We start from the raw sequence: 26,832 nt of genomic DNA on the forward strand, positions 1-26,832 counted from the left end.
CACGTGGGAAGGAATTGGTGTCTCCAGCCCTGTCAGGAAGCACAGTCCATGGGAAAACCCTCTAACACCCCTCCCAGACCTCACAACAAACGGCCCCCACCTCCTCAATGCGAGCCTAACAGGCAAACGTGAGCCCCACTTCCTCTTCCTGCAGCTCTGGGCATCTCTGCTCTCTCGCTTTGGCTGGATTGGCAGTTATCTGTTTGTGTTTCCCTCTTGGCAGATCTCCATTTAGCCAGTTCTCCCAGGTCACCTTCCCTGTTCCTGGCTGGACCATTGCTCTGTGTTGCTGCCTTACATCCGGTGTGTGACGGAGACCTCCATAGTGAAACTTCAGCTCTGAGGGAAGCCTGGGTCCTCAGCAGTACCATTTATCTTGTTCTGATGGTGGGCAGGGGGTGGAGGGGGGGGGCAGGCTTTGTCACATGACCTCATCTCTTACCTGCCTGTCATGCCCTGATCTGAGGGCACCAGCGAGCCTGTGGGTGTAGTTTCTTCTTCTTTTTCTTTTAAAGACATTTTTTTATTATTATGTGTACAGTGCTCTGCCTGCATGTACATCTTCAAACCAGAGTAGCACATCAGATCACATCATAGATGGTTGTGAGCCACCATGTAGTTGCTGCGAATTGAACTCAGGACCTTTGGAAGAGCAGTCAGTGCTCTTTACCGCTGAGCCATCTCTCCAGCCCAGTTTTTTTTGTTTGTCTTTTTGTTTGTTTTTTATTATGTTTATGGTATTCTGCCTGCATGTACACCTGCACATAAGAAGAGGGCACCAGATCTCATTATAGATGGTTGTGAGTCATCGTGTGGTTTCTGGGAATTGAACTCAGGACCTTTAGAAGAGCAGACAGTGCTCTTAACCTCTGAGCTGTCTCTCCAGCCCAGGTGTAGTTTTTGCACCATTTCATTTGGGTTGTGAAGAGACCCTGGTGCCATGACATTAAGGCTGTTCTGGATGCTGTCTGTGGGACTGTAACTCCACACAGCCCTGTGGAAGACACCTTTGAACAAGGTGCTGGTGATGTGTTCCAAGTGAACTTGAGGGGCTAAGTCCTGGCCCTGCGACGGGGGAGGGTGACGGACTAAGCCATGTGTGTGGGCTCCGTGTACATCTTCATGTCTGACATTGTTTTTAAACATTCATCTTTTTTTTTTTTTCCTGAGACAGGGTTTCTCTGTGTAGCCTTGGCCATCCTGGACTCACTTTGTAGACCAGGCTGGCCTTGAACTCACAGTGATCCGCCTGCCTCTGCCTCCCGAGTGCTGGGATTAAAGGTGTGAGCAACTACGCCCGGCAACATTCATCTTTTTATGCGCACCACACAAGTGCAGGCCTGAGGATGCAGAAGAGGGTGTCAGATCCTCTGCACCTGGGCTTACAGGTACGTGGGTGATGGGAACGTCCAGGTCCTCCTCAAGAGCAGCTGTGGCTCATGGAGCTGTCTCTTCAGCCCCTTGTTCGGTTTTTTACACAGCCTCTGCGCCCAGGTTGGCCTGAACCTCGCTGTGAGTCAAGGCACATTGTCTTCACATTCCTGCGCTTTCGGCCTGCACATGAAGAGTGCTGGGTCTTCAGGCAGAGGCCTCCTTGCTCTCTTTAAAACCCCTCTGGCTGCTGAGTCTCAAAGGAATGTTGTCTTGGAAAACAACTGTCTGATCTGAGCTAGGGCACAGCACACTGGGGAGCCTGTCTCAGGGGTGCTGGCCAGTAGGCTCAATAACAGATGGCTTCACAGCTGAGAAACACACTACAGCCAGGTATGGTGGCCCCTGGTATGGTGGTATGTAATCCCTGCACTTGGGAGACTAGGAGGCTTGTCTTTATTCAAGGCTAGCCTAGGCTACATGACAAGTTCTACACCAGACTGGGTTACAGGAGACTTTTTCTTTTTCTTTTTTTTTTTTTCAAGACAGGGTCTCTCTGTGTAGCCCTGGCTGTTCTGGACTCACTTTGTGGCCCAGGCTGGCCTCTAATTCACAGTGATCCACCTGTCTTTGCTTCCCAAGTGCTGGGGTTAAAGGCATGTGCCACCATGCCCAGCTAGGAGACTTTTTTCCCCCCAGAGCTGAGGACCAAACCTAGGGCCTTGGGCCTGCTAGGCAAGCACTTCACCACTGAGCTAAATCCCCAACCCTAGGAGACCTTTCCTTAAAGAATGATTTGATGTCCCTGGCCTCCATGGGCATCTGAACTCACTTGTACATACCCATTGCATGTGTGCATGTGTGTGCGTGCATACACACACACACACACACACACACACACACACACACACACTCTCTCACTTTCTCTCTCTCTTTGTCTCTCTGTCTCTCTCTCTCCACAGGGGTGTAGCTTAGAGGTTAGCATGTGGGAGGTCCTGGGCTCAACCCCAATAGTAGGAGTTTGTGGGGGGACAGGAAAATGAATAGAAATTCTAGAATAAAAATAAATACACAGGGCAATGGTGTACAAGACCCCAGACCCAGCTGAGGAGGTGTCAGTAGCTGAAGGCTGCTAGGGTATGGTCAGGTCAGGTCTAAAACTCTGTGTGTGTGTGTGTGTGTGTGTGTGTGTACGTGTCTCTGTGTATATCTGTGGTGTGTGTGTCTGTGTGGGTGTGTGTCTATGTGGGTGTGTCTGTGTGGGTGGATATCTGTGTGTGTGTGTGTGTCTGTGTGAGTGTGTGTCTATGTGGGTGTGTCTGTGTGAGTGTGTGTCTATGTGGGTGTGTCTGTGTGGGTGGATATCTGTGTGTGTGTGTGTGTGTGTGGGGGTGTGTGTCTGTGTGAGTGTGTGTCTATGTGGGTGTGTCTGTGTGGGTGGATATCTGTGTGTGTGTGTGTCTGTGTGGGGGGGTGTGTCTGTGTGAGTGTGTGTCTATGTGGGTGTGTCTGTGTGAGTGTGTGTCTATGTGGGTGTGTCTGTGTGGGTGGATATCTGTGTGTCTGTGTGAGTGTGTGTGTCTGTGTGTCTGTGTGAGTGTGTGTGTGTGGGTGTGTCTGTGTGGGTGTGTGTTTGTTCATATGGGTACTTGTAGAAGTCAGAAGACAAGTTAGTAGTCAGTTGTCATCTTTCATCATGTAGATCCTGGGGACTGAACTCAGGTCCCAATCATGGAGGCAAGTGCCTTCGCCAGCTAAGCCGCCTCATCCTCCCCAAAAGGTGCTGCCCCAGTAGGCTCTCCTTGTTCAAGAGGGTGACCGTGCAGACACGGGTGTGGAGGATGGCCCCGCAGATGCAGGTGTCTGGGCAGCACTGACTGGACACACTGGCTTACAAAAAAGGGGCAGGTGGAGAGATGTTTCAGTGGCTACGCACACTAGCTGCTCTTCATGAGGCCCCGGGTCCCATTCTAAGCACACGCACAGTGACTTACCACTGCCACTCATTAGAAGGGCGTCTTGTCCCCTCTTCCCATCTGTGAGGGCACCAGACATGCACGTGGTCCACAAACTTACATGCAGACGAAACAGCTGCACACATTAAATACATACATAAGATGGGCTGGAGAGACAGCTCAGTGGTTAATTGTGCTGTCTGCTCTTCCAAAGGTCCTGAGTTCAATTCCCAGCAACCACATGGTGGCTCACAACCATCTATAATGTGATCTGATGCTCTCGTCTGACCTGCAGGTGTATGTGCAGCCAGAGCGCTGTATACATAATAATAAATAAATTTTTAAAAATACATAAGAGGGAGAAGAGAAGTAGGAGGAAGATGTGGGGGACCAGGGGAGTAGCTACGATCGAATATGTTGTAGCCTGGTCTACAAAGCGAGTCCAGGCCAGCCCAAGGCTACACAGAGAAACCTTGTCTCAGAAAACAAAAAACCACCCACGCAGACACAATGAACAGAGTAGCTGGAAGGCTACCTGAACACCACATTAGTGACCTAGAAAGGAAATCATCCTTAAACAGCGAGCGGAGCATCGTGACCTGAAGGTCCTTGGGGTCCTGCCAATTCCCAGTGTGTTGGGAGCTGCCCTGGCATTTCAGGTTTATCATAACGTTGCCACAGGCAAGAGACGGGTAGCACCTCTCGGCAAGCCACGATTGTCTATGCCGCTGTTGTGGGTTTTGGTTTAGCTGAGGCCGGTCTCCAGCTGGCCCATGAGGGCCCCTGCCTCCCCCAGCGCTGCCTTTTGATTGCTCTGTTATTTTCCAAGGAATGAGGAAACGAATTATTCCAAGTTGGTCCAAAGTACACGCTGACTCTTAAAGTTTGTCCGATGTCATTGTCCCTTGTCAGGTGACCCTCAAGTGGAAATGATCGCATTCTATTGCCTATCATAAAAACATTAAAATCCAAAAATATACCCAAGGTTAGAGATGTTTTCCAACACTCCCCAGTTAAACCTCAGGGGGTGACGGAGCTCCAGAGGGCCTTGTGATGGTAGCTCCTGGGTGGCGTGAGCCATCTTCCAGGACCATCCAGGGAAGAAACCTTACTCAGCTGGTTTGATTTTTTTTATTTTTATTTTTTTCTGAGAGAACCAAATGTCTATAAAAAGAAGACTGTAAATATCTCTCTGTGTGTTGAGGTTTAATCCAGAGCCTTGAGTGTGGCACTGAGTCACACCCCAGCCCTTTTTATGATGGACAGTAAATGGTATGGAACGCTAAACAGTACGAACAAGTAGTCCCTGAAGGCTTGGAACTGCCCACCCAGCTATTCGAGAGGCCTGTGGTATTGCAAACGAAAGGCCAGCCTGGGCTACAGAGCATGGCCAAAGCTTGGGAAACTTACCTAGATCCTGTCTCTAAATAAATAAATAAATAAATAAAAGGGGCTGGCCTTGAGCTTTCTCGATGCTCCTGGCCCTGTCCTCTGAGCAATGGGATTATTTATTTATTTATTTATTTTATTTATTTATTGTGTGTGTGGGAAATGTACATGCATGCCATAAGAACACCTTGCCAGGGCTGGAGAGTTGGCTCAGAGCTTAAGAGCACTGGTCGTTCTTCCAAGGGTCCTGAGTTCAGCAACCACGTGGTGGCTCACAACCATCTGTAATGAGATCTGTTTCTCTCTTTTGGCCTGCAGGTGTGCATGCAGACAGAACATTGTAAACATAATAAATAAATGTAAAAAAAAAAAAAAGTATTATTTTTGGTTTTTCGAGACAGGGTTTCTCTGTGTAGCCTTGGCTGTCCTGGACTCGCTTTGTACACCAGGCTGGCCTCGAACTCACAACGATCCACCTGCCTCTGCCTATCGAGTGCTGGGATTAAAGGGGTGCACCCCCACAAAAAAAAAAAAAAAAAACTGCCTTGCCAGAGCCAGTTCTCCCCTTCCACCGCATGGGCCCAGAGCTCCTAACTCAGGTTATCAGCCTTGATAGCAAGGACCAGCTGAGCTGGTTGCTGCCACCTTTTCTACTGTTGGAATCCGCCCCGCCTATGACCTCAGCACTCAAGCAGCTGAGCAGGGAGACTGCCTGAGTTGCCTGCCACAGAACAAGCAAAAGACCGGCCGGCCTCATCTGCGCAGGTTTTGGCGGTACTGGGCATTGAGCTGGTGTCCCGACTGCTGTGGTTCCTCCTCGCCTCACGTGTCTGTTTACTCATGTAGGTGAGTGGCAGCCACCCCAGGTCCTGAGCCCGCCTCATGCGTGCTAAGCAAGCGCTGCAGAGCTGTCAATCATCTCTCCTCAGGCCCTCCCTCTGCTTCTGCCCATGTGTCCTGTAGAGCAACATTGTGGTTTACTGACTAGGGCAGCTGGTTACGTCAACTCAGTCACAACTGCTCATTTAAGGGCGAGGGAGCCCACACCCTGTGGGGCCTGTGCCGACCACGCACCAGGGAACAAACAGCCCAGCCGAGGTAAAGTGCATGCTCTCTCTCTCTTTCCTCTTTCTTTTTTGGGGGTTTTTCCAGTCATGATTTCTCTGTGTAGACATGGCTATCCTGGACTCACTTTGTTGACCAGGCTGGCCTCGAACTCACAGCAATCCGCCTGCCTCTGCCTCCCCAGTGCTGGGATTAAAGGCGTGTGCCACCACATCCGGCCCTTTTTTTGTTTTTTTAAGAGTTATTAATTTTTTAAAATATAGTATTCTGCTCTCATGTGTTTCTGCAGGCCAGAAGAGATTTAATTATAGATGGTCATGAGCTGCCATGCGGTTGCTGGGAATTGAATTCAGGACCTTTGGAAGAGCAGCCAGTGCTCTTAACCTCTGAGCCATCTCTCCAGCCCTCTTTCTCTTTCTTAAAGTGTTTTTTTTTTTTTTTTTAAAGATTTATTTCAGTTTATGTGTATGAGTGTTTTGCCTGAATATACGTATGTGCCTGGTGCCCACAGAGATGAGAGCATCAGACCCCCTGGGACCGAAGTCATAGATGGCCGTGAGCCACCTTGTGGGTGCTGGGTGTCAAACACACAGGTCTTCTACCACACTGAGACACCTCTCCAGTCTGGGAAAGCGTTTCTTTCTTTCTCTTCAAGATAGGGTCTCTCTGTGTAGCCTTGGCTGTCCTGGACTTACTCTGTAGACCAGGCTGGCCTCGAACTCACAGAGATCCACCTGCCTCTGCTTCCTGAGTGCTGGGATTAAAGGCACGCGCCACCACACCTGGCTCAGAAAGCCCCTATTTTACTGAGGAACTGCAGGTAATAAATGAAGAAGAACTAAGAAAAAAGTTAAAATCACCCATTTGATTTGCCGATCCATGAGATAACGGTAGCAGACAACACATCCCAGGATGGAACTGTTGCTTGGAAGGTTCGTTGGTGAAACTTACAAAAGATGGCTGTGTCACCTCCCCCCTGTGCTCAGTGTCCACTCAGAGGGACAAGAAGGCAGGGGGCAGGTGGGGGAGCAGTAGGCAGCATTCCAAAGACATGGGGGACCCTTCCACAAAGGGATCCGAATCCAGCCAACCCTTCAGAGGTTTCACAGCTGGGAAAACACGGAGGTGTTAACACGACACCAAGAACACAGAGAGAAAAGTCCACAGAGGGCCACCCCACAGGACAGCCTGCCGCATCTGCCTAGATGGCACCAACCCAAGCAACCAACTAAGCAAACAGAGGGGTTAGGTTACCACAGATGAAAAAAGCTGCAGAGATGCCAGACATGGTGGCGCACACCTTTAATCCCAGCACTTGGGAGGCAGAGGCAGGCGGATCGTTGTGAGTTCGAGGCCAGCCTGGTCTATGAAGTGAGTCCAGGACAGCCAAGGCTACACAGAGAGACCCTGTCTCGAAAACCCAAACCAAAACAACAACAAAACCAAAAAGTAAACAGGACTTTTGCTAATAACGAAGTGATTTAAAGACGTGCCTATAGTTTTTTAGAAAACCTAAACATTTATGTTTGTGTGTCAGTGCGTGTGTATCTGCATGCATGTGCATGCACTGAGCTGAGGTCTCATGTGTGCTGAGGTGCCAGCAGCCCTGAGGACACATCACAGACTCTGGACAGAATGCACAGAATCCCCCACATCTGATGTACAGAAAGTTACACTTCTATCAGACAGAACATATTACCTTAATTTCTCAAAGCTGTCAAAAGAAAACTGACCCCCTAACTGCAAACAAATGTGACCCGCATCCTTCAGTCCTTGGTATGTCCAAACAATTTTAAAAAGCAGAGATGGCAGGACAGCTCAGCTCACAAAAGCACTTACCCCACGCTGAGAGCCTGAGGTGAGTCCCTGGCACCCACAGTGGAAGCAGCGCCAACCCCGGTAGTCGCCCTCTCACCTCTACAGTACAACACGCACCTTCCTCTCAACGAACACCCCCCACACCAGGGTCTGAACCCAGAGTCTTAGGCATTCCAAGCGCCAGCTGTACTGTGGAGCAACGCCTTCAGGCCAGCAGGGGAGGAACTGCAGGGCCCCAACATACTGCGCATCCTCTTTCCACATGGAGAAGCTCAGCTCTCCCCGCACCTTTGGCTTCTGCCTGAGGGGAAAGCGCTACTTCCCTACAGAGCGTCCTCCCAGGCTGGGCTGACCTGGCTGCCCACCTGGCTTTACACAACTGTTCCCTATTTCATGCACCACCTCATCCTAGAAATACCAAGAATCCCAAACAGCTCCTCCTTGGCACTTGTGGAAAGTGCCAGCAAGGACTGTCAATGGGTGCAATTTGATTTACCAGGTTGTTTCCCAAGCAGTAACTGCCCCCCACCCCCGTTCCTCTCCTAACCTCGGTCCTGTTTCACTGGTGTCCATGAGGCAATCCGGAGGGTGTGAGTGGACAGAAACACAGATTCCACAAACGATTTTTCTCCTTCATTAAAAGTTTTAAGTTACAAATATTTCACTTCATAAATAATCAAGGGTGTGTGTGTGTCCCAAAGCACATTCTGCCCTGGGGGCTCCCAGCAATCTCTTCAGACCCCCCTCCACTCCCTAGGAGGACACCCCGCCTTCCCAGCTCCCTGAGTTCATATTTGTTCAACTCTCCAGGGGGGCCCATCCCCCACCGTTCCTGTCCGAGAGAGGAGAGAGGACCGGCTCCATTGTCCTGGGAGAGAGCGGGACAGGGGCTATCTCCAGCATTCTAGGGGGAAAAAAAAGTGCTCCTGGTGAGGGAGGGATTTCCTGTCTGGGTGAGGAAGCTGGGAGTTAAGTCATAACGGAGTGACTTCTCTGTCACAGGAGAAGTTGCTTCTGCAAATGCGAGCTGTGTTTCAGGCGCCCTCTGCAAAGTCAGCATCCAGGACCCGGCGTCCCCAGGCTCAGAGCGAGCCGTAGACGCTGATTTTGACCATGGAGATGCTCTCGGTGTAGTGGCTCAGGCCTTTCTCGTACAGGACGAACAGCTGCGGCGGCTGCTTCTCTCCGTCCGTGCTGTTTTCCAGGGCTGTCAGGGACGAGTAGCCGCTGGGCCCTGGCCACACCTGGACTCGCTCTTTCTGCCAGGACGTACCATTGCTGAAGCTCCAGCGCAGGGTCAGGTTCACTCCTGGGAGAGCAGGAATTGGAGGTGGTGGAGGAGGAGGGGGAGGAGGGAGAGGAGGGAGGACGGTCCCCACTCCCCGCCCACTCTCCGGCACTCACGGAACTCAGGGTGGGCTGGGTTGGAGAAGAAGACAATGCCGGAGCTGGTGGCTAAGGCTCCCGCAGCTACCACGGGGTCCACGAGCTCAGGGTCGAAGGTCACATCCCGGGGCCTAAGGGTGTCGCAGGCGTCGTAGCTGCGGAGGACAATCCTGCAGCGGCAGTGGTAGTTGTTCTGGTTCCGGGCGTTGATGATGACGGAGCCATCTGGAAGCTCGTAGGGCTAAAGGGGAGAGAGGAGGAGCTTGGAGAGCCCGGGGAGGCCAGGAGGCCAGAGCCGGTGTCTGAAGTGGCCCTGCGGTGTGGCGGGCGAGTCCCGCGGACTCCTGACCTGGCATTCGTCGGGGTTGAAATCGTGCTCGTGCTTGGGCTGGCCGAATGGAATGCCGCTCACTCCAGTGCCGTAGTGCCAGGAGGCACCATGGTCATCGCTGAGGAGACAAAAGACGCCATCGCGCTCCAGCGTCCCGTGTCCACACACAATGAGCCGGCCCTTGTGAGGCTCCCGCTGTTTCTGTGAAGGGAGGATGTGGGGGTCACAGAGCTCTGGCACCCCCACGTGTGAGCACGCGTAGCCTCCCTTTTGTTTGCCCACAGACACTGCCCCAGTTAAGAAGGCGGCTTTTTTCATGCCAGGCCTGTGATGTCAGCCACTCAGGAGGCTGAGGCCTGAGATGGTTTGCCTGCGCTACAGAGTCACTTCAAGGCTGGCCTGGGGGAAACTTAGTGAGAGCCTGTCTCAAAATAAAACGGGGGGGGGGGGGACGAGGATATAGCTCAGCTCAGTGGTGGAGTTCTTGCCTAGCATGCACAAGACCCTAGGCTAATGACACCCCCCCAAAAAACCTCATCCTCTCTAAATTAGGGCATTTATTTATCATCGACAGAGTGCCATGTGCTCCCCAACTACAAAGCCTGACTCAACTCCTGACTTTCCTAATTCTACTGCCTGATGCTAGAATTACAGGCAAGCTCCCCCTCGCCCCCACCTCCAGACAGGGTTTCTCTGTGTAGCCCTGCCTTTCCTGAACTCACAGAGATCCTCCTGCCTCTGCCTCCCGAGTGCTGGGATTAAAGGCCTGTCTGCGCCACCACGCCGTTACCTCGTTTTTAAATAAATTTTTGGTTATCATGCGAATTTGGTTAGCACAGTGAAACGGATTTCACTGTGGCATTTTTCACACACACACACACACAAACACACGTCATGCTTGGCTCTTACGCCCTCCCCGCTGCCCTTCCCTGGAAGTTGCCCTGGGACACACAGAATTCACCACTGGGCATGCACACCAGTGCCCACCGAGCCTTGGAAGCTCACCGACCCTGCTGGGCACTGTGCTGAGGCTATGTGTCTGCCCAATGGCCGCCCAATGCTATCCTGTACAGGCTAAGGACAGACGTGCAGACAGCCTCTCCGTGTGAGACGCCGACGGCAGGGTTCCAGCCCCATGGCGCACAACCTCCCTCCTTCCAAGGCGTCCCGCCACGCATCTTGCCCACGTCCTTTCCCCAGGGTGAGACCTGAATGCCAGAGCCGGGTCCAGGGGCAAACATCTCTGTGCCGATCTCCTCGGAGAGATTGCGGGGTGGGCTCCACGAACTGCCGTCATCCTTACTGCATAGCAGCATGGTGGAGGCCACCTGGCAGTCGACCTTGTGAGCGCAGAGTGTGTAGATAAGGAACACGGCTCCTGTGTCCACATCGCTCACCACAGCCCCGAGGTTCAGCCCGTCCGAGGTCTCCCCGTCGTCTACAATGAAGGCTGTGGAGGACCACGTGCTACCTGGGGGGGGGGGGGGGGCGAGAGGGGGAGAGAGAGAGAAGAGCACATGGAAATCGTGCCGTTTCTTATTTACTTCCTGCCTCTCCCCAGGGACCAGAACCCCGTTTCTTCCTTCTCTCGTTATTTCCTGCCCACACCACCTAGCAACATAATTCTCATTTCTCAATACCTTGGTGGTGGCAGTTTGTTTTCCGGGCACTTTCCCCGTCGGGTCCCCCTAACTCGTTAAGGGGCTCAGGCCCCCAAGGTTGTACCTTGTGGTCGGTTGGGTTGGCGAAGGGAACCCCGACGCCCCCCCCCCAGCTCCAGTCTCCCATACAACCCAGCACCCGATCCCCTCCCCCACCGCCACCGCCCCACCCCCGGGGCACCTCTGTACCCTGGTCTGTGGACCTCCTCATGGCGATGAACTTGGCCCCCTCGTCGGATGAAGATTTCTTCCTGGCCTCAGCGAACGCTAGGAGCGTGCCCCGCGGGGTGGCCGTGATGAGCGGGATGCGGAAAGTGTCCACCGAGCCGATCTGCCTCCCGCTCACCCACAGCAGCTGCTCCAGGGTCACCAGCGGCTGCACCTGCGCGGAAGGGCGCCTCTGAGCTGGCGAGCTCGGCGGGCTCAGCCAGGGTTCCCAGTAAAGGGGAGCCCGAGGACGGGCGAGGACCCCCATAACGGCCCGGGGGGTGGGAGGGAGCAATGAAGGAAAGGGGTCCCCCGCGGACGCGGGGGGGGGGCGGTGGCGCCCAGCCGGGCAGCGGCCACCTCTGCAGGTGCAGCATGGCTCACCTGGCTGAAGTCGTCCTCCGCCCTCGCCTCCGATCCCAGCACGGACACCAGGAGCAGGAGGATGGCTGCGAGCCCCGGGCCCCGATGGCCCGCCCAGCGGCTCAGCGGTCCCCCGAGTCTGCTCGGCTCTGCCCCCACCATTGCTTCCCGCGGTCCCCGTCCACGAGCTGGTCACCGGTGGCCAGCGGTCAGCTGACCTCGGGCCTTTAAGTGCGCACACGTCACTCGGACCCCTCCCCAGCGGGCCATAGCCCGCGCTGCCGCGACTCCAATTAGTCCTTCCAGCTGTCCCCAGGTCAGCACGTGACGCGGGAGGCGGCCTCAGTCTGTGTGGGACTTCTCATTGGCTCCGATACCGGGGACGCGACGAAGGGGTGGGGCGTGTTTTAAAGTGACCGGCGGCGAGGAAAGGCACTAACTCCTTGTGGAAGGACTTAAAAAGACACATTAGCCTGGCGCCCCGGTGGTGGCGCTCGCTTTTAATCCCAGCACTCAGGTTCGAGGCCAGCCTGGTCTACCCAGAGAAACCCTGTCTCGAAAAACCAAAACCAAAACCAACCAACAAGGGACACATTAGGGACAGCATGTGACTCAGTTGGTAGACTGACTTCCTAGTTCGTTCGAAGCGCTGAGGCTCAGTCCTCAACACCAAGTGTAATGACGCACACTTGCAGTCCCAAGATTCAGGAGATGGAGGCAGGAGGATCAGAAATCCAATGTAATGAGACTCAAGGCCAGACTGGGCTAGGACACACACACACACACACACACACAGAGCATACACACACACACCCCACGACCCCCACCACCACACACCACACACACATGCCACACACACACCCCACACATACACACAGAGCACACACATACACACACCACACACACACACACAGCACAGAGCACAGACAAGCTCACACCAGCCTCTCACAGCTGTCTTGTCAGGTGGGGCATACAGGCCGTCCTTCTTAGCTAGCCTTAGACAGCGCAGTCACACCCAGTCAGTTTCTGGGTGGCTTGGGGTACTGCTCAGTGGTAGTGCTTGCCTGGGGACCTGCCTGGGGACCTGCCTGGGCACCTGCCTGGGGACCTGCCTGGGGACCTGCCTGGGGACCTGCCTGGGCACCTGCCTGGGGACCTGCCTGGGGACCTGCCTGGGGACCTGCCTGGGCACCTGCCTGGGGACCTGCCTGGGCACCTGCCTGGGGACCTGCCTGGGGACTTGCCTGGGGACCTGCCTGGGGACCTGCCTGGGGACCTGCCTGGGGACCGTGTGAAGGGTCCTGGATCCGGAACCTAAAACTATCAAGCTGCGGTGGGGGTATCCGCACGGTTTGCTGGTGCTGGTCATGCCCTGGAGGTCATAGAGGGCAAAGTGGGACCCCGCAGGGAGGTCTGTCCCGCCATGCAGAGCTGTGCCAGGGCTTGACATGTCCTCCCCAGCTGGGCTCCCCAGGGGCTAAAAGTGTCACCTGACGCTGAAGGCACAGTGGTGAAGAGCACTCGCTGCTTTTTGTTTTGGTTTGGTTTTTCGAGACAAGGTTTCTCTTGTAGTCCTGGCCTAGCTTTGTGGACCAGGCTGGCCTTTGAACTCACAGAGATCTGCCCGCCTCTGCCTCCCGAGTACTGGGGTTAAAGGCGTGTGCAGAACATCCCCAAGGCTTCCTTGCAACTCCAGTTCTGGTGGCTGTGGTGCCCTCTTGTGGCCTCTGTGGGCACTGCATGCACATGGCACACTCCTACACAGACACAATTGTCATCTGGTTTGGGAGGCCCCACTCCTAGCTGAGGGGCTCTTGGCAGCTGAGGGTGGCTCTGGGAGGGAAAGTCACTTTTCTTTAGGAGTGTGGTTACTGGTAGGTTTCCCCATCTCCCAGTGAATGATTCCAATACGCGTCAGCGCACAAGTAGCACTGATTAGAATCACCAGGCGCGGTTGTGGCGCATGCCTGTAATCCCAGCGCTTGGGAGGCAGAGGCAGGTGGATCGCTGTGAGTTCCAGGCCAGTCTGGTCTACAAAGAGAGTTCCAGTTGAGCAGAGGGGCTACACAGAGAAACCCTATCTCAAACAAACAAACAAACAAGGACTGACTTGAATTCCCAATCCTCCTGCCTCCACCTCCCAAGGGCTGGGATTACAGGCCCTGCTGGAGACAGAATCCAGCGTTTCCTCCTCACTCCCTGAACTAGTTTCCTTTTCCTAGGTATCGAACCATGTGATAGTAATTTGGGTCTTAATAAAAGAGAAGTGAGCTTGAACCGAAAATAAAGCCATACTTATTAAGAATATAAAATATTAATCTTTAATAACATCTGTTAACTACAAAATTGTGATTATTTTTTTTTTCTCCTGAGACACGGTTTCTCTGTGTAGCCTTGGCTGTCCTGGACTCACTTTTGTAGACCAGGCTGGCCTCGAATTCACAGCGATCCGCTTGCCTCTGCTTCCCGAGTACTGGGATTAAAGGCGTGCGCCACCACCGCCCAGCCAAAATTGTGATTCTTAAGGCATCTAGGGCTAAGCTTCTGCACAGGAGGGCTGTGGTCCCGGCCGTGATCCGTCTCTCACTTCTTCCTCTTCTTTTCCCCAGCGGGTGCCTGGTTTTTCTTGCCCAAGATCTTCAGAAGAGCCTTGGGCATGTAGTAAGGCCTCTCCTGGGAACCGTCGTTTCTCTCCAGGTCTTCCACTGGGCGGCAAAACAGATCGATTAGGCTTGGATCCTGATAAGCGGCTCCCTGTTGCACCCCAGAAATAATCTGGGATATGTAGGCCAAACAGCCTGGTTTCCTGTCTGCGCCACTTAAGGTAGCTTTATAGAATCTACCCAGCTGGCTGTATAACCCGTTTCCTTGTGGGAAGAGGAATAAATAACCGCGTATTTCACAGGGTGACAACGGGGTAAGGAGGGATCGCATGGCGTCTGTAACCCTGGCATTCGGAGGTGGAGACGGGAGAGCGCAGAAGAAAAGGCCAGCCTGAGCTCCACACAGCAGAGCTCTGACTTGGGAGTGCCTGCACATGCCCAGGGCTGGGAGGCAAGCCCAGAAGATTGCTTTTGAGTTGGATGGAGCCTGGTCCATATAGTGAGAAGGAGCCAGCCAGGAGTGCATAGAGAGGCCCTATGTGAATAAATGGAATTTAGCCACCCATCAGAACTCGTAAAACAACAAGAAAACATTCATGCCAATTGCTTGGTGTACAGCTGCGGGGATAACACAGCGGTGGACACTGCCGCTCGGCAGGCACAAGGCTCCGGCTTCTAGATCATTGTTGTCACCAGGACAAATAAAACACCACCATAGTTGCAGCACTTGGGGGCTGAGGCAGGAGCGTCATGAGTTTGAGTTAGCCTTGCTATAGTGTGATCCTGTCTCACCTTCCTACATGTCCCATCCCCCTAAAAAAAAAGTAAATAAAAACACACACAAGCCCCTAACTATGGCTTTGCGGGGCGGGGGGGCGCTGGAGGGTGCACTCACGGAAGCAGAGGAAGAGCGTGTCCACACACATGCCGAAAACGCTGAAGAAGCCGCTGGCGATGACGTAGGCACCCATGATGGAGGTCTGCAAGAAAGGAGACCTGTGGGGCCCTATGCGCCTTAGGGGGTTTGGGCGGGGCCGAGCGAGGTGTCACTCACCATGATGGGCAGCCAATAGTAGTTGAGGTTGGGGTTCTCAAAGTCTTTCCCCAGCCCCTTGATGCGACCGGAGAAGAAGAAGAAGGACAGGACGCCTGTGGGACAGAGTTCCCGGGGGTGTGTTGGGGGTCAATGCTGTTCCTTTAAGGACCCCTTCCTCGCTGCACCCCAGGGGGTACCTGACTTACCGACACCTCCGACCACCAGCAGCTTCCCAAAGAAGAGCAGCAGGTCTGTGACTTTATCCAGGACGACCACCCTGCATGGAAGTCAGGGAGGACAGGGGTGAGGGACCGAGGGACCCGGCAGGGCCGGGAGCGGTGTGAGGCCGATCTATTCCCGTTTCAAGATAGTGTCTGCAGAGCCCGGGACCGAGCAAGGGACCTTTCCCACGAGCCCGCCCGCTTTGGGTAGGGGACTCCCCGACTGGGGCGCGTCGGCTTGACCCACCTGACGATGTTTCTCATGAGCAGCGTGAAGGCGTTTTTGGCCGAGACGCAGAAATTCTTCCCATAGATGGCGATCTAGGAGGATCGGGAAAGGTCAGAGCCGCGGCCGGGCGAGCTTACCCGCGCGCGGAGAGCCCGGACCGAGCGGCACCTGAGCACCACGCTGCTTGAGGCAGTGCTCACCATGATGTACGCGTTACGGTTGAGAAACTTAATAAACTTCTCCAGACACCAGAGGCAGCACTTGAAGCAGCAGAGGATGCAGCGGGCCAAGGGGTTTTGGGCTCCTGGGGACAAGAGAAGCCGGTGCGTGGCCCCGTGGCCGTTGGCTTCTGCCTGCCCGACCCTCTTCCCGGCTCCAGCGGCTGGGCGTGCCCCCTCACTCCCCCACCCCCACCCCGACTCCATCTCCTCACCTCTCAGCTTGTGGTCAATGTATTCCAGAACCACGCGGGCTATCTGCACCAGGGTTAGGATGAGGGCTCCAAACGCCAGTGAGCCGGTGTGGTAACTGCGGGGGGTGGAGTGGGGGACGGTTGGGTAAGTTGAGGTACACCGGCACCCTCCCCCTGCCCCTCGTATTTCTAGGACTGACATCTCTCTGGCTTACCGGAGCGTGCGGATGAAGGCGGAGCTAAGGGGGAAGGTCGGGATGTCTTGAGGCTTGTGAAAGGCCCAGTAGAAGGACGCGAAGGCCCCAGCGAGGACGCACTGGCCCAGGGCCAGCACCCAGTTAACAGTCCAGAAGAGACCCAGGACCCCGTAGATTTGCAGGTTGAAGAGAGACCGCTGGGCTAGGCCGGTAGACAAGTAGCCCTGGAAAACGCACATGAGCCCTGGGCACGAGGAGTTCTTGGATGAGACCTGGAGGTGACAGAGGAGGGACACAGATACGGCAGGTTCACGCCCAGGAGCTGCAGGCAGATCCTTGACTCCCTTCACCCCCCTCAATGCCCCCCACCCCCGCTGCTAGTGGCCTCCAGACTCAGGCCACCTCAGTCCTGCCATAGTGTGACTAAACAGCTTCCTGGTTTCCAGACTGGCACAAGAGCTATGCAGACCGCCCCAGGCAAGCTCAGTGCGTGGGTGTTTTCAACCTGCTGTGCCCCTTGCTGTCCCAGCAGCCTTGTCCTGAGAGGCCTACACACTGCAGCCAGACACTGTGGGCGCTTAATGACGTCAAAGTGATGGTGTGGTGGGGGTGTGCGTGCGGTGCGTGTGTGAGACGCACGTGCATGATGTGTGTGTGGTGTTCATGTGAGGTGCGTGTGTGTGTGTGTGTGTGTGTGTATGTGTGTGTGCGTGTGTGCGTGCACATGTTTTGCCAGGACTGTGCACCAATCTATCCACAGCCTACAAATCCCACACACAAAGCCGAGCTTCATGTCCAGTTTTCATTAGATTTCCTCTTCTTCCTCCTCCTCCTGCTCCTCCTTTCTCCTCCACCCCCCCCCCAACCCTCCAACACACACACCCCCTTTTGCCCTGTTTCTAGTGGGGAACCTGGGGACTTCAGGAACAAAACACAACTTTTTACGGCTGACCTAGTCCTTAGCCTCTGCTTTTTTTTTTTTTTTTTTTTGCTTGTTTGTTTGGTTTTTGTTTTTTGAGACAGGGTTTGTCTGTGTAGCCTTGGCTGTCCTGGACTCACTTTGTGGACCAGGCTGGCCTCGAACTCACAGAGATCCGCCTGCCTCTGCTTCTCAAGCGATGGGATTACAGGAGTGCGCCTCTGCCCCAGCCTCTTGGGCTCTGCTTTTTAAGTCATCAGTTGAGGGCTGAGGCAGTTGGTAGCCTGCCTGCCCAGCAAGCACAAAGCTACAACACAAAGCCCTGCATAGGGGCTGGAGAGATGGCTCAGCAGTTAAGAGCACTGGCTGCTCTTCCAGAGGTCCTGAGTTCAATTCCTAGCAACCACATGGCAGCTCGCAACCCTCTATAATTCCAGTTCCAGGGGATCTGACACCCTCCCACCGACATAGATACAGGCTCAACACCAATGTACATAAATAAATCATTAAAAATAATGCATGGTTGGGCACACCTGTAATCACAGCACGCCGGAGGTAGAGACAGGAGCATCAGAAGTTCAAGGTCAAGCCCTGCCACATTGCAAGTTCTAGGCCAGCCTAGACTACATGAGACCCTGTGTGTAAACAGACAAACTAACAAATGCTGTTTGGGATCTACCTTAGCATACGGACACACGAAGTGGCTTGATAGAACTTGTTTTCAAACTACTGAGCTATGTGGTATTTTACCCCTGTAATCCCAACACTTAAGGAGGCTGGGGCAAGGGATCACCGTGTATTTGGGCCAGCATGGGCTACAGAGCAGAGTTTTAGGACAGCCGAGAGAGAAAGAGAGAAAGAAAGAAAGCCAGGCGTGGTGGCGCAGGCTGTTAATCCCAGCACTCGGCAGGCAGAGGCAGGCAGATCGCTGTGAGTTCGAGGCCAGCCTGGTCTACATAGTGAGTCCAGGACAGCCAAGACCCTGTCTCGAAACAAACAAACAAACAAAAAAAGAAAGAAAGAGGAAGAGAGAAAGAGGGGGCGACTACAATCGGGATGTAATGTGAATAAATTATAATATATATATAGAGAGAGCTATGTCAGGCCTCACTGGTTGAGGGCACTGGCTGCTCTTGAGAATTGGGGATCCATTCCCAGCACCCACATGGTTACACCATCTGTAACTCTAGTTCCAGAGGATCCGATGCCCTCTTGGCGTCTTTGGACAGCGTGTACGATGTGGATCACAGAAGACATTTTTAACTACCCAGAAGCTGGATGTAGCTGCGTGATGGGACTCACTAGGACTCACGGAAACTCCGGAACAAAAGTCACAGGTGACAGCAGGGAGGTAAAACCGAGGCGTGGTTAGGGACGCAGCTCACGCCTGAGGTCCCAGCAAGAGGAAGAGGAGAGAAAGGAGAAGGGGGGTCTTACAGGAAGCTGAGGGCTGCAGGAGGTGGTGCAGGGACTCACCACCTTCCGTTGCTTCTGCATGTGTTTGGAAATGAGCAGTTAACAGCTAAACAAATCCAGAAAACAGAGCTGGGCATGGTGGTGCACGCATGGTGATCTGTGTGAGTTTGAGGCCAGCCTGGACTACCGAGAAAGAGAGGAAGCAAAAAGCCGCTTTGTCTCAGGAAAGCATTATAGGTTTGTGTAAGCCTAAGATGAGTTACAAAAAAGTCCCCCCCCCTTGCCCCCTCCCCCCACCCCCTCCCCCTACCCCCTCCCCTCTGCCCCCACCCCTCCCCTCTGCCCCCACTCCCTTCCCCCACCCCCTCCCCTCCACCCCCACCCCACCAGGTGCAGGACACAGTGGGTCTTTTACAGTTCTAAATAAGCCGCCTCTTCTTTTTTGTATGGGTTTTTGAGGCGGGTCTCCTTATGTAACTCAACATGGCCTTGACCTCCCTAGTCTTCCCCCCCCACAGGGTTTCTCTGTGTAGCCCTGGCTGTCCTGGACTCCCTTTGGAGACCAGGCTGGCCTCGAACTCACAAAGATCCACCTGCCTCTGCCTCCAGAGTGCTGGGATTACAGGTGTGCACCACCACTCTTTTTTTTCCCCTGTGCCAGAAGAGGACACCAGATCTCATTACAGATGATTGTGAGCCACCATATGGTTGCTGGGAATTGAACTCAGGACCTCTGGAAGAGCAGCCAGTGCTCTTAACCTCTGGGCCATCTCTCCAGCCCAACCTCCCTACTCTTAACCTCCAGGATGCTGGGATTAACAACATGTTCCTGCCAGGCGGTGGTGGCGCAGGCCTTTAATACTAACATTCAGAGAGGCAGAGGCAGGTGGATCCCTGTGAGTTCCAGGCCAGCCAGCCAAGGCTACACAGAGAAACCCTGTCTTGAAAACAACAACAACAAAAACAACTCCTCTCCCCACAAGAAGCAGTGTGCCCCATGCTTGTGGCTTGTTTTGTTTTTCTTTAGTTTTTTTTTTTTTTGAAACAGAGTTTCTCTGTGTAGCCTTGGCTGGGATTACAGGCGTGCGCCTCCACAACGCGCCGGCACCTGTGGCTTTATTGGTGCGCTTCTTAGAGAGGGTCTCACATAGCTCAGGCTGGCTTCGTGGCTTCAGACTGGCTGTGTAACAGAGGTGGAGCTGAACTCCCCACCCTCCGCCTCTCACTGTGGACTTCCCAGTGCCACTGTCTGGGGCTCTGTTCCCAGGACTTGAAACAGGAAATAAAACAGTCCAGGCAGTAGGGGTGTCTGAGGTGGGCAGACGCTGTTCCCAGCACTGCATGTACTTGAAGCCAGTAAAACTCCTGAGCGTCCCACAGAGATGGGCATTGGGACCCTTGGAGGCAGAGAAATCTCCCACTCTGTTCAGCCTCCTCCAGCCTTCACTTCAGGTTACCTGTCTCCACGTCAGTTTCCACAAAATGGGTGACTCGACTACAGACCTCAGGGAGGCTCCATCCACGTGACAATCCCAGCCCCCTCAGGCGTTTCTGCACTAGAGGACCCCCAAGATCCCCTCAGTACCCACCAGACTCCCTCTTACCGTGGGGTCGCAGGACACGTTGACGGGTGCATCCTCACAGCCCGGTGCACTGGTGTTCGACACCCAATAGATGTACTGCGGTTGCCCAGATGTGGCCAGGTACCCAGAGATGAGTCAAGAAAAGCACGGTGACAGTGTCAACCACAGGACACTCCTAAGTAGCTGTCCCTGGGACCGGCACAGGTTCGACCCTTGCTCTCCTTGATAGCTCAGTTCCCTCACATTCTCACACGGGACCTGCTCCCCCCTCCCTATCCCCAAGTGGGGGCTCCCCAACCCCAAGCTCCAGTGGAGGGTTATATAAAGGATACAGAGCAGTCACAGCCCAGTAACCAATGCAAATGACCAAGAGGACGAAGGTGACCAGCGGGTAGAACATAGTGGACATCATCTGCCCCACGGCCCTGGAGGAAGACAAGGTTACCCACCCTGGCCTTAGCCCGGTGCATCCTCTCCCAGGCCAGACCCTGTCTGGACCCCTCCTCTGGCCTGAAAGGGAACTACAGCTTCCATTCCCGCATCCCTGGCACCTGGTCCTGCACTGTGTTGTCTGCTCTTAGTCAACCGCCTTCACCTCACAAACGCCCTTGTAAAGTGTAGACTGCTTGCTACAACCATCTTACAAACAGGGAGGCTGGGTATGGTGGCACACACTTTCTTTTTTGCTTGTTTGTTTTGTTTTGTTTTTCGAGACAAGGTCTCTCTGTGTAGCCTTGGATGTCCTGGACTCCCTTTGTAGACCAGGCTGGCCTCGAACTCACAGAGATCCGCCTGCCTCTGCCTCCCGAGTGTTGGGATTAAAGGCGTGCGCCACCACGCCTGGCGGTGGCACACACTTTGAATCCCAGCACCGGGAGGTTGATTTAGCAGGGTTGCCACAAGTTTGAGGCCAGTCTGGGATATATTGCAAGGCACAGGCTCAAAAGAGTGGCAGGGGTAGGGGACGTCACAGGAGGATTGGGGGTGTGGCCTAGAGGACTTGCCTACAGGACGCCCAGCATTGTGTAAAGGAGACCCCCGCACCCCCCTCCTCCCTCTCGTGGTATGTCTAGCATCTCCGAGGCAGACGTAGAAGGGTGCGGTCAGGGCCATCTTCAACTATATAGTGCGTTTGAGGTCAGCCGGGGCTGCGAGAGAGAGACCCTGTGTCGTCGCTATCTTGTGGGGCAGGGAGATCAGGGGTTCAAGGTCAGCCTCAGTCACTTAGCTGCCTTGACATTGCCTGGGCTATGTGAGCTCCTGTCTCAAAAACAAAAACCAACCAAAATTAAAAATTAAAAAACCGAGAGGCTCCAGAGACGGCTCTGCAGCTAAGAGCACCTGGCTGCTCTCTCAGAGGACTTGGGCTCAGTTCCAAGCACCCACATGGCGGCTCACAACTGTTTGTTAATTCCAGTTCCCGAGGTTTCTGGCCGTCTTCTGGCCTCCAATGGCACCGGACATGAGGTGCACAGACATGTATGCGGCAAAACACACATATACAAAACAAACCAGACGGGGAAACTGAGCCGTAGGAGGCTGAAACTCAGACAGGCAGTGGTGGCACACGCTTTTCATCTCAGCGCTAGGGAGGCAGAGGCAGGCGGATCTCTGAGTTCGAGGTCAGCCTGGTCTACAGAGCTTAATTCTACAGCGTTCCCAACCTGTCTCAAAAAAAAAAAAAAAAAAAAAAAAAAAAAAAAAAAAGGCTAAATGTAGCAGTGTTGCCCACTAGACAGCTCCGCCTTTCTCCTCGGGGGTTCCCATGGCCTCATCCAGGCCAGCACCCCTGCGCAAGGCCCCCTCTCCCTCACAGGGACCCTGACCTGCTGGCTTCCTTCAGCAGAGCGATGGCGATTCGGATCCGCTGGCGCAGGAAGATCAGCATGAGGAGCAGGATGCCCTCGAGGACCGCCAGAACAATCACTGTGTGGGGGCGGCAGGGGGTGGTCCCCCGTCAGGGCTAGGGATGGAGGGGCGGGCGGGAGGGGGGAGCGCACGGAGGGGGAGGGCTGGGGGGAGCGCGGGGGTGGTGGTGGAGGAGCGCAGGGAATGAAGGGGGTCGAGACCGGGGACTCACGAGCTGCCAGCCAGGTCTCCTGCACGTTCTGGTAGGCGCTGAGGTTGGTGGTGAAGCCTAGCTGGGCGATGGAGGCGCCCCTGTCCCGCAGCTCCCGGTACTGCTGGTAGCAGTGATAGATGCCGTAGGCCAGCACGGCCAGCACGCCCACGATCAGCAGCAGCACCAGGGGTGCCGCCACGAAGCGCAGGAGCAGGATGAACAGCAGGCTTAGCACCAGAGCCACGGCCAGGGCCCTGCGGGTAAGGAGCGTGCAAGTGCGTGAGGGTCGCCCGCCCACCATTCCTCTCTCTGTACCCCCAAGTGTTCGTAGATTCAGTTCATTTTCAGATACAAGCCCAGACCGGCTGGGGCGGGGGATGGGGGGTGTGGGTCCAGTCTGAGACAGCTCCCCCTCTGTTCGCACCCACCCCCAGCCTCACTTGTAGATTTGGGGAAAAGAGGACCAGGGAAGCCGGAAGAGCTGGAACCTGGCTGTGAACTCACACGAGGATCCAATGCCAGGACTGGGCAAAATCTTCAAAGATCTTCACAGAGATGTCCCGGGCATTGATTCTGTCAAGGAGGCCACTGTTGGGGAGGGAGGGATGAAGTCAGGAGGGACTGAGAGGGTGAAGAGGGACACCACAGGCAGGGGTGGGGAGGGGGGCGATGGAGGGAAGGGCACGTCTACCTGATCCCTTCAGAGACAGTGTTGTTACTGATCCATGAATACTCTTGGGGTAAAGTGAAGTTAATGTTGGGGGACGGGAAACAACGTCCCAGGGCTGGAAGAGAGAGAGAGCAGGGAGCTGATGGCGGGGACTCTGCCTGGCGGGAGTGCTGCAGCTGTACTGTCCCCCTTGCCACTGCTCAGATGTCCTCACACCCCATAACCTGAATTCCTGCAATACTTCAGCCCTGACCCTGCTTCAGTCAGCACAGCCACGGAGGGCAGCCATGGCCTCTTTTCTTCCACAGCTCCCGTCCTCAGCCCCTCAGCGGAATGGGCTTATCTCGACAGGCTCTGTGGTGTCCCTGGACCAGGCCTCTGTTCTGCTCTGGAGGAGGCTCTAGGTAGCCCTTCAGCGACCCCCCTCCCACGCCCATCTCTATCTCCGCATCTCCAGCCGCCGGGCCTGTTCCTTGACTTTGGAACCACATGCAGCCGAGCAGTCTTGTTTCTTATCACTTAGATCCCAACGTTGAGGAAACAAGGCCCAGAGAGGTTGAGTAACTCGCTGGCCTGAGATCTGTCTGCTGGAAAGTGCTCGAGTTTAAATCCAGACCTGTCTGCTCTGGAGCAGCCCTTGGGTGCCCCTCTTTGCCGTGCTTGCCTTGAAAACTTGTCTTTTCTCTGGCTATAAATCAGAAAGTACTTTCTACTAAAACTAAAATAATATATGAAGGCAGGTGGACGTGGTGGTGCCTGTCTGCCTGTCCTCTCAGCACGTGCCAGGCTGAGGCAGGAAGATCACTAGTCTGGAGCCAGCTGGGCTACAGAATATGATTCTATCTTTTGTTTTGTTTGTTTTTGTTTTTTGTTTTGTTTTTCGAGACAACGTTTCTCTGTGTAGCCTTGGCTGTCCTGGACTCCCTTTGTAAACAAGGCTGGCCTTGAACTCACAGCGATGCGCCTGCCTCTGCCTCCCAAGTGCTGGGATTAAAGGCGTGCACCACCACGCCCAGCTTCTTGTCTGTCTTTGCACAGCTAAGGATGGACCCCAGAGTGTTGCACAAGCTAGGAGAGTGTTCTGCATACCACTCACCTTCTTTACAAATACTGTTACACCTGTTTATTGTGTGTGAGTGTGTGAGGGTTGTGCAATGCCTCGCTGCACTGGCCTTAGGTGTGCATTCTCTCCCCTTCCATGTGCGTCCTGGGGATTGAACTCCCCGCAGTTGTCGGTCTTGGTGGCAAGCACCTTTACCTGTCAAGCCATCTTGTCGGCCCTGTTTTATTGTCACTTCAACATAGGGCCTTGCTATGTGTCCCAGGCCTTCAACATCTGTCCTCCTGCCTCAGCTTCCCTACTAGCTGGGATTTCCGGAACCCACCATCTGGTCCGCCTAGTGCTCAGTCACCATGCAGTAAACACCTCCGCTCTCCACCTAGCACGTCCCTTGAGCAGTGAGCGGTTTCTATTGTTCCGACGTCTGTCCCGACACCGGGTACATAGATAGCTGCGCATCAGGCCCCGGCGGTGTGACCATAGGGTCCTGCGGCAGGGAGTGAAAGCCTGCTGCTCACTCCTGAGCTCCCACTGATGAGCTGAGCGGCTCCTCTCCCTGCGGCCTGCTCGCTTCATTAAAGAAGTGAGACTACTGGATGAGCTGACACCTGAGGGGTCGTGCGCGGCCCTCACCTGGAGCAGAAGGAAGGAGGAGCCTGGGGCAGAGCTCCTGCTGCAGGACTTCCACCACTTTCTGGGGATGGAGAGGAGGACGGACAGAGGTACAGCGTAGAACAGAAGTAAGAAGCAGTGGCTCCCAGTACAAGAACTACCACCTCCACCATCACCCCCACCACCACCATGACACCCCCCACACCACCTCACACCCCCCCACACCACCATCACCATCACCCCCACCATCACCCCCCCATCACCCCCCAGGACCCCCCACCATCACCCCCATCATCCCCCCATCACCCCCCATCACCCCCCATCACCCCCCACCATCACCCCCCACACCCCCCCATTACCCCCATCACCCCCCCATTACCCCTATCACTCCCCCCATCACCCCCCCCATCACCCCCCAGGACCCCCCCATCACCCCCCATCACCCCCCCACCACCACCCCCATCACCCCCACCATCACCCCCCACCCCCATTGCTACTACTACCATGTCTACCACAACTCCTACCCCATCAAGGCTCACACCAGCCCCTCCTTCCTTGGAGTCCAACTTCCCCTACCACATCTACCTCGATGGGCTGTCTGCAGACAGAGTGACGGCACGGGGCGCAGCGTTTACCATATCTGGGGATGCCTCTGGCAGACAAAAGTTCCTCTTTTCTTCATAGACTTCACGGACTGTCTTTGAGAACTGGAACTCTTTCACAAACCACGGTGCCTCTGGGCAGGAGGAGACGCACACCTGTGGGCAGAGCACACGCTAAGGGACTGTACCTAGGGCCTTGGAGACAGGTGGGGCTCCCAAAGGTCCTGGCTTCTGACCTGGGGCGTGGGGCACTGTAGGCCATTCTGAGCGATGGAGATGATGTTGGTGGCCACGACACAGCTGAAGATGTCGAAGTAGAGGACGTAGGGTTTATCCCTGGAGGGAGAGAGGATGTGCATGCATAAGGCCACGGCAGGGGTAGCGCGCCGTCCGCTCAGCACACGGATAGCCCTGTGGCCCAAGCTAGTCACATCCAGCTCCTGACCCAGCTTCCCAGGGACGGTGAGGAAGACCCAGAAGACCACCTGGGAACTCGTGGTACTCAGCCAGTGTGTGGCTGACTGGATTCTGGACCACAGGCCATTCTCCAGGTAGCACTGTGACCTTGAACAAGTCCTCACGTCCATCTGTCTTCTGTCAAATGACCTCAGGAGGCTTAGCAGTTTGGGTGTGAAACACCCTGCCTTCCCGGAGCATTGCAACAGCTCAGGGAGTGTTTAGCAGCTTATTATCTACAGGGCATTTCCTGCGTGCCACCCGGAGGGACTCAGCTGCTTCAGAGAGGTTGGGTGAGCGCCTCAAGGTCACACAGCCCAAACTGGTCCCAGCTGGGGACTCAGACTCTAAGCTTATGCATCTAACCTGGCTTACAGTGTGCCCTGGAGTGCTTGGGTTCACGGGGAAGGGAGGGGGCAGATGCTGGGGCTGGAGACCCACAGACGCCAGGCTCCGGAGTCTGCCTTGGGGTTTCTCCTGCCACCCCCCACACGCCCCCCCATCCCCGTGCCACCCCCTTCCCTCCTTATACTCACTCGTTCTCCCCCATGCCGCAGTAGGCCCCCGTGGAGTTTCTGGGGTAGAGCACTTGCCGAGGGTCTCCATACACCCAGGCTGGACATGGACACACAACAGGATCTCAGGAAGGCAGAGACTTGGGGGCAGGCGGCTATGGGGTAACCCCTCTCTGGGCTGCTGCCCCCACCCTCAGCCCCAGCGCTGGGTAAACTTACCCACAAGCCCCACCACGATGTAGCCCAGAATGAACAGCAGGAAGAGGACACAGCAGATGATGTCAGTGCAGCTCCTGGGGAGAGGTGGGCAGAGCTTGGGGGTGCGAATATGGGGCATGGTCTGGGGCCATGGGTTACAGGGCTGGAGAACACTAGAAAGACTGGCACTCTTTTGTTTTGTTTTGTTTTGTTTTGCTTATCCAGACAGGGTTTCTCTGTGTAGCCCTGGCTATCCTGGAACTTGCTCCATAGACCAGGCTGGCCTCAAACTCAGGGATCCGCCTGCCTCTGCCTCCTGAGTGCTGGGATTAAAGGCATGTGCCACCACCGCCTGGCAAGATTGGCATTTTAAAATTTATTTTAAGAAAAAATTTTTTAGGGGCTGGAGAGATGGCTCAGAGGTTAAGAGCACTGACTGTTCTTCCAAAGGTCCTGAGTTCAATTCCCAGCAACCACATGGTGGCTCACGACCAT

The 26,832-nt window shown here is 54.8% G+C and overlaps 2 protein-coding genes across 2 annotated transcripts; both read right to left on the reverse strand.

Annotated features, from left to right (window-relative positions):
* Positions 1 to 8,449: 8,449 nt before the first annotated feature.
* On the reverse strand, positions 8,450 to 11,867 carry Neu1 (neuraminidase 1). Its single transcript, XM_051153539.1, has 6 exons — positions 11,568 to 11,867; positions 11,166 to 11,358; positions 10,524 to 10,786; positions 9,334 to 9,516; positions 9,003 to 9,225; positions 8,450 to 8,907 (listed from the first exon to the last, which is right to left on the reverse strand). The coding sequence occupies exons 1-6, from the start codon at positions 11,706 to 11,708 to the stop codon at positions 8,681 to 8,683; spliced, it is 1,230 nt and encodes a 409-aa protein (XP_051009496.1). The 5' UTR covers positions 11,709 to 11,867; the 3' UTR covers positions 8,450 to 8,680.
* A 2,186-nt stretch (positions 11,868 to 14,053) lies between these two features.
* Slc44a4 (solute carrier family 44 member 4) lies at positions 14,054 to 26,429 on the reverse strand. Its single transcript, XM_051153540.1, has 19 exons — positions 26,359 to 26,429; positions 26,161 to 26,239; positions 25,405 to 25,504; positions 25,202 to 25,324; positions 24,588 to 24,648; positions 22,916 to 23,009; positions 22,729 to 22,812; positions 22,243 to 22,478; positions 21,989 to 22,088; positions 20,495 to 20,587; positions 20,184 to 20,286; positions 16,263 to 16,516; positions 16,069 to 16,163; positions 15,836 to 15,939; positions 15,654 to 15,727; positions 15,392 to 15,462; positions 15,204 to 15,298; positions 15,045 to 15,129; positions 14,054 to 14,251 (listed from the first exon to the last, which is right to left on the reverse strand). Exons 2-19 carry the CDS (start codon positions 26,172 to 26,174, stop codon positions 14,130 to 14,132), a joined length of 1,908 nt encoding a protein of 635 aa, XP_051009497.1. The 5' UTR covers positions 26,175 to 26,239; positions 26,359 to 26,429; the 3' UTR covers positions 14,054 to 14,129.
* Between the last annotated feature and the right edge of the window lie 403 nt (positions 26,430 to 26,832).

This window comes from Acomys russatus, chromosome 11, assembly GCF_903995435.1.
Source record: "Acomys russatus chromosome 11, mAcoRus1.1, whole genome shotgun sequence".
Lineage (NCBI taxonomy): Eukaryota > Metazoa > Chordata > Mammalia > Rodentia > Muridae > Acomys > Acomys russatus.

Bases quoted from the DNA above. Each gene is read 5' to 3' on its own strand.
- Neu1 (XM_051153539.1), bottom strand. From the start codon at position 11,708: ATGGTGGGGGCAGAGCCGAGCAGACTCGGGGGACCGCTGAGCCGCTGG. The intron at 10,787-11,165 runs GTACAGAGGTGC...CCCCCCCCCCAG, and splicing joins GAGGAGGTCCACAGACCAGG to GTAGCACGTGGTCCTCCACA. The intron at 9,226-9,333 runs GTCAGGAGTCCG...TCTCCCCTTTAG, and splicing joins TCAACCCCGACGAATGCCAG to CCCTACGAGCTTCCAGATGG.
- Slc44a4 (XM_051153540.1), bottom strand. The intron at 23,010-24,587 runs GTGAGGGCCGCG...TCTCTCTTCCAG, and splicing joins CCTCCTTCCTTCTGCTCCAG to CCCTGGGACGTTGTTTCCCG. The intron at 22,089-22,242 runs GTGAGTCCCCGG...GCCCCCACACAG, and splicing joins GGAGACCTGGCTGGCAGCTC to TGATTGTTCTGGCGGTCCTC.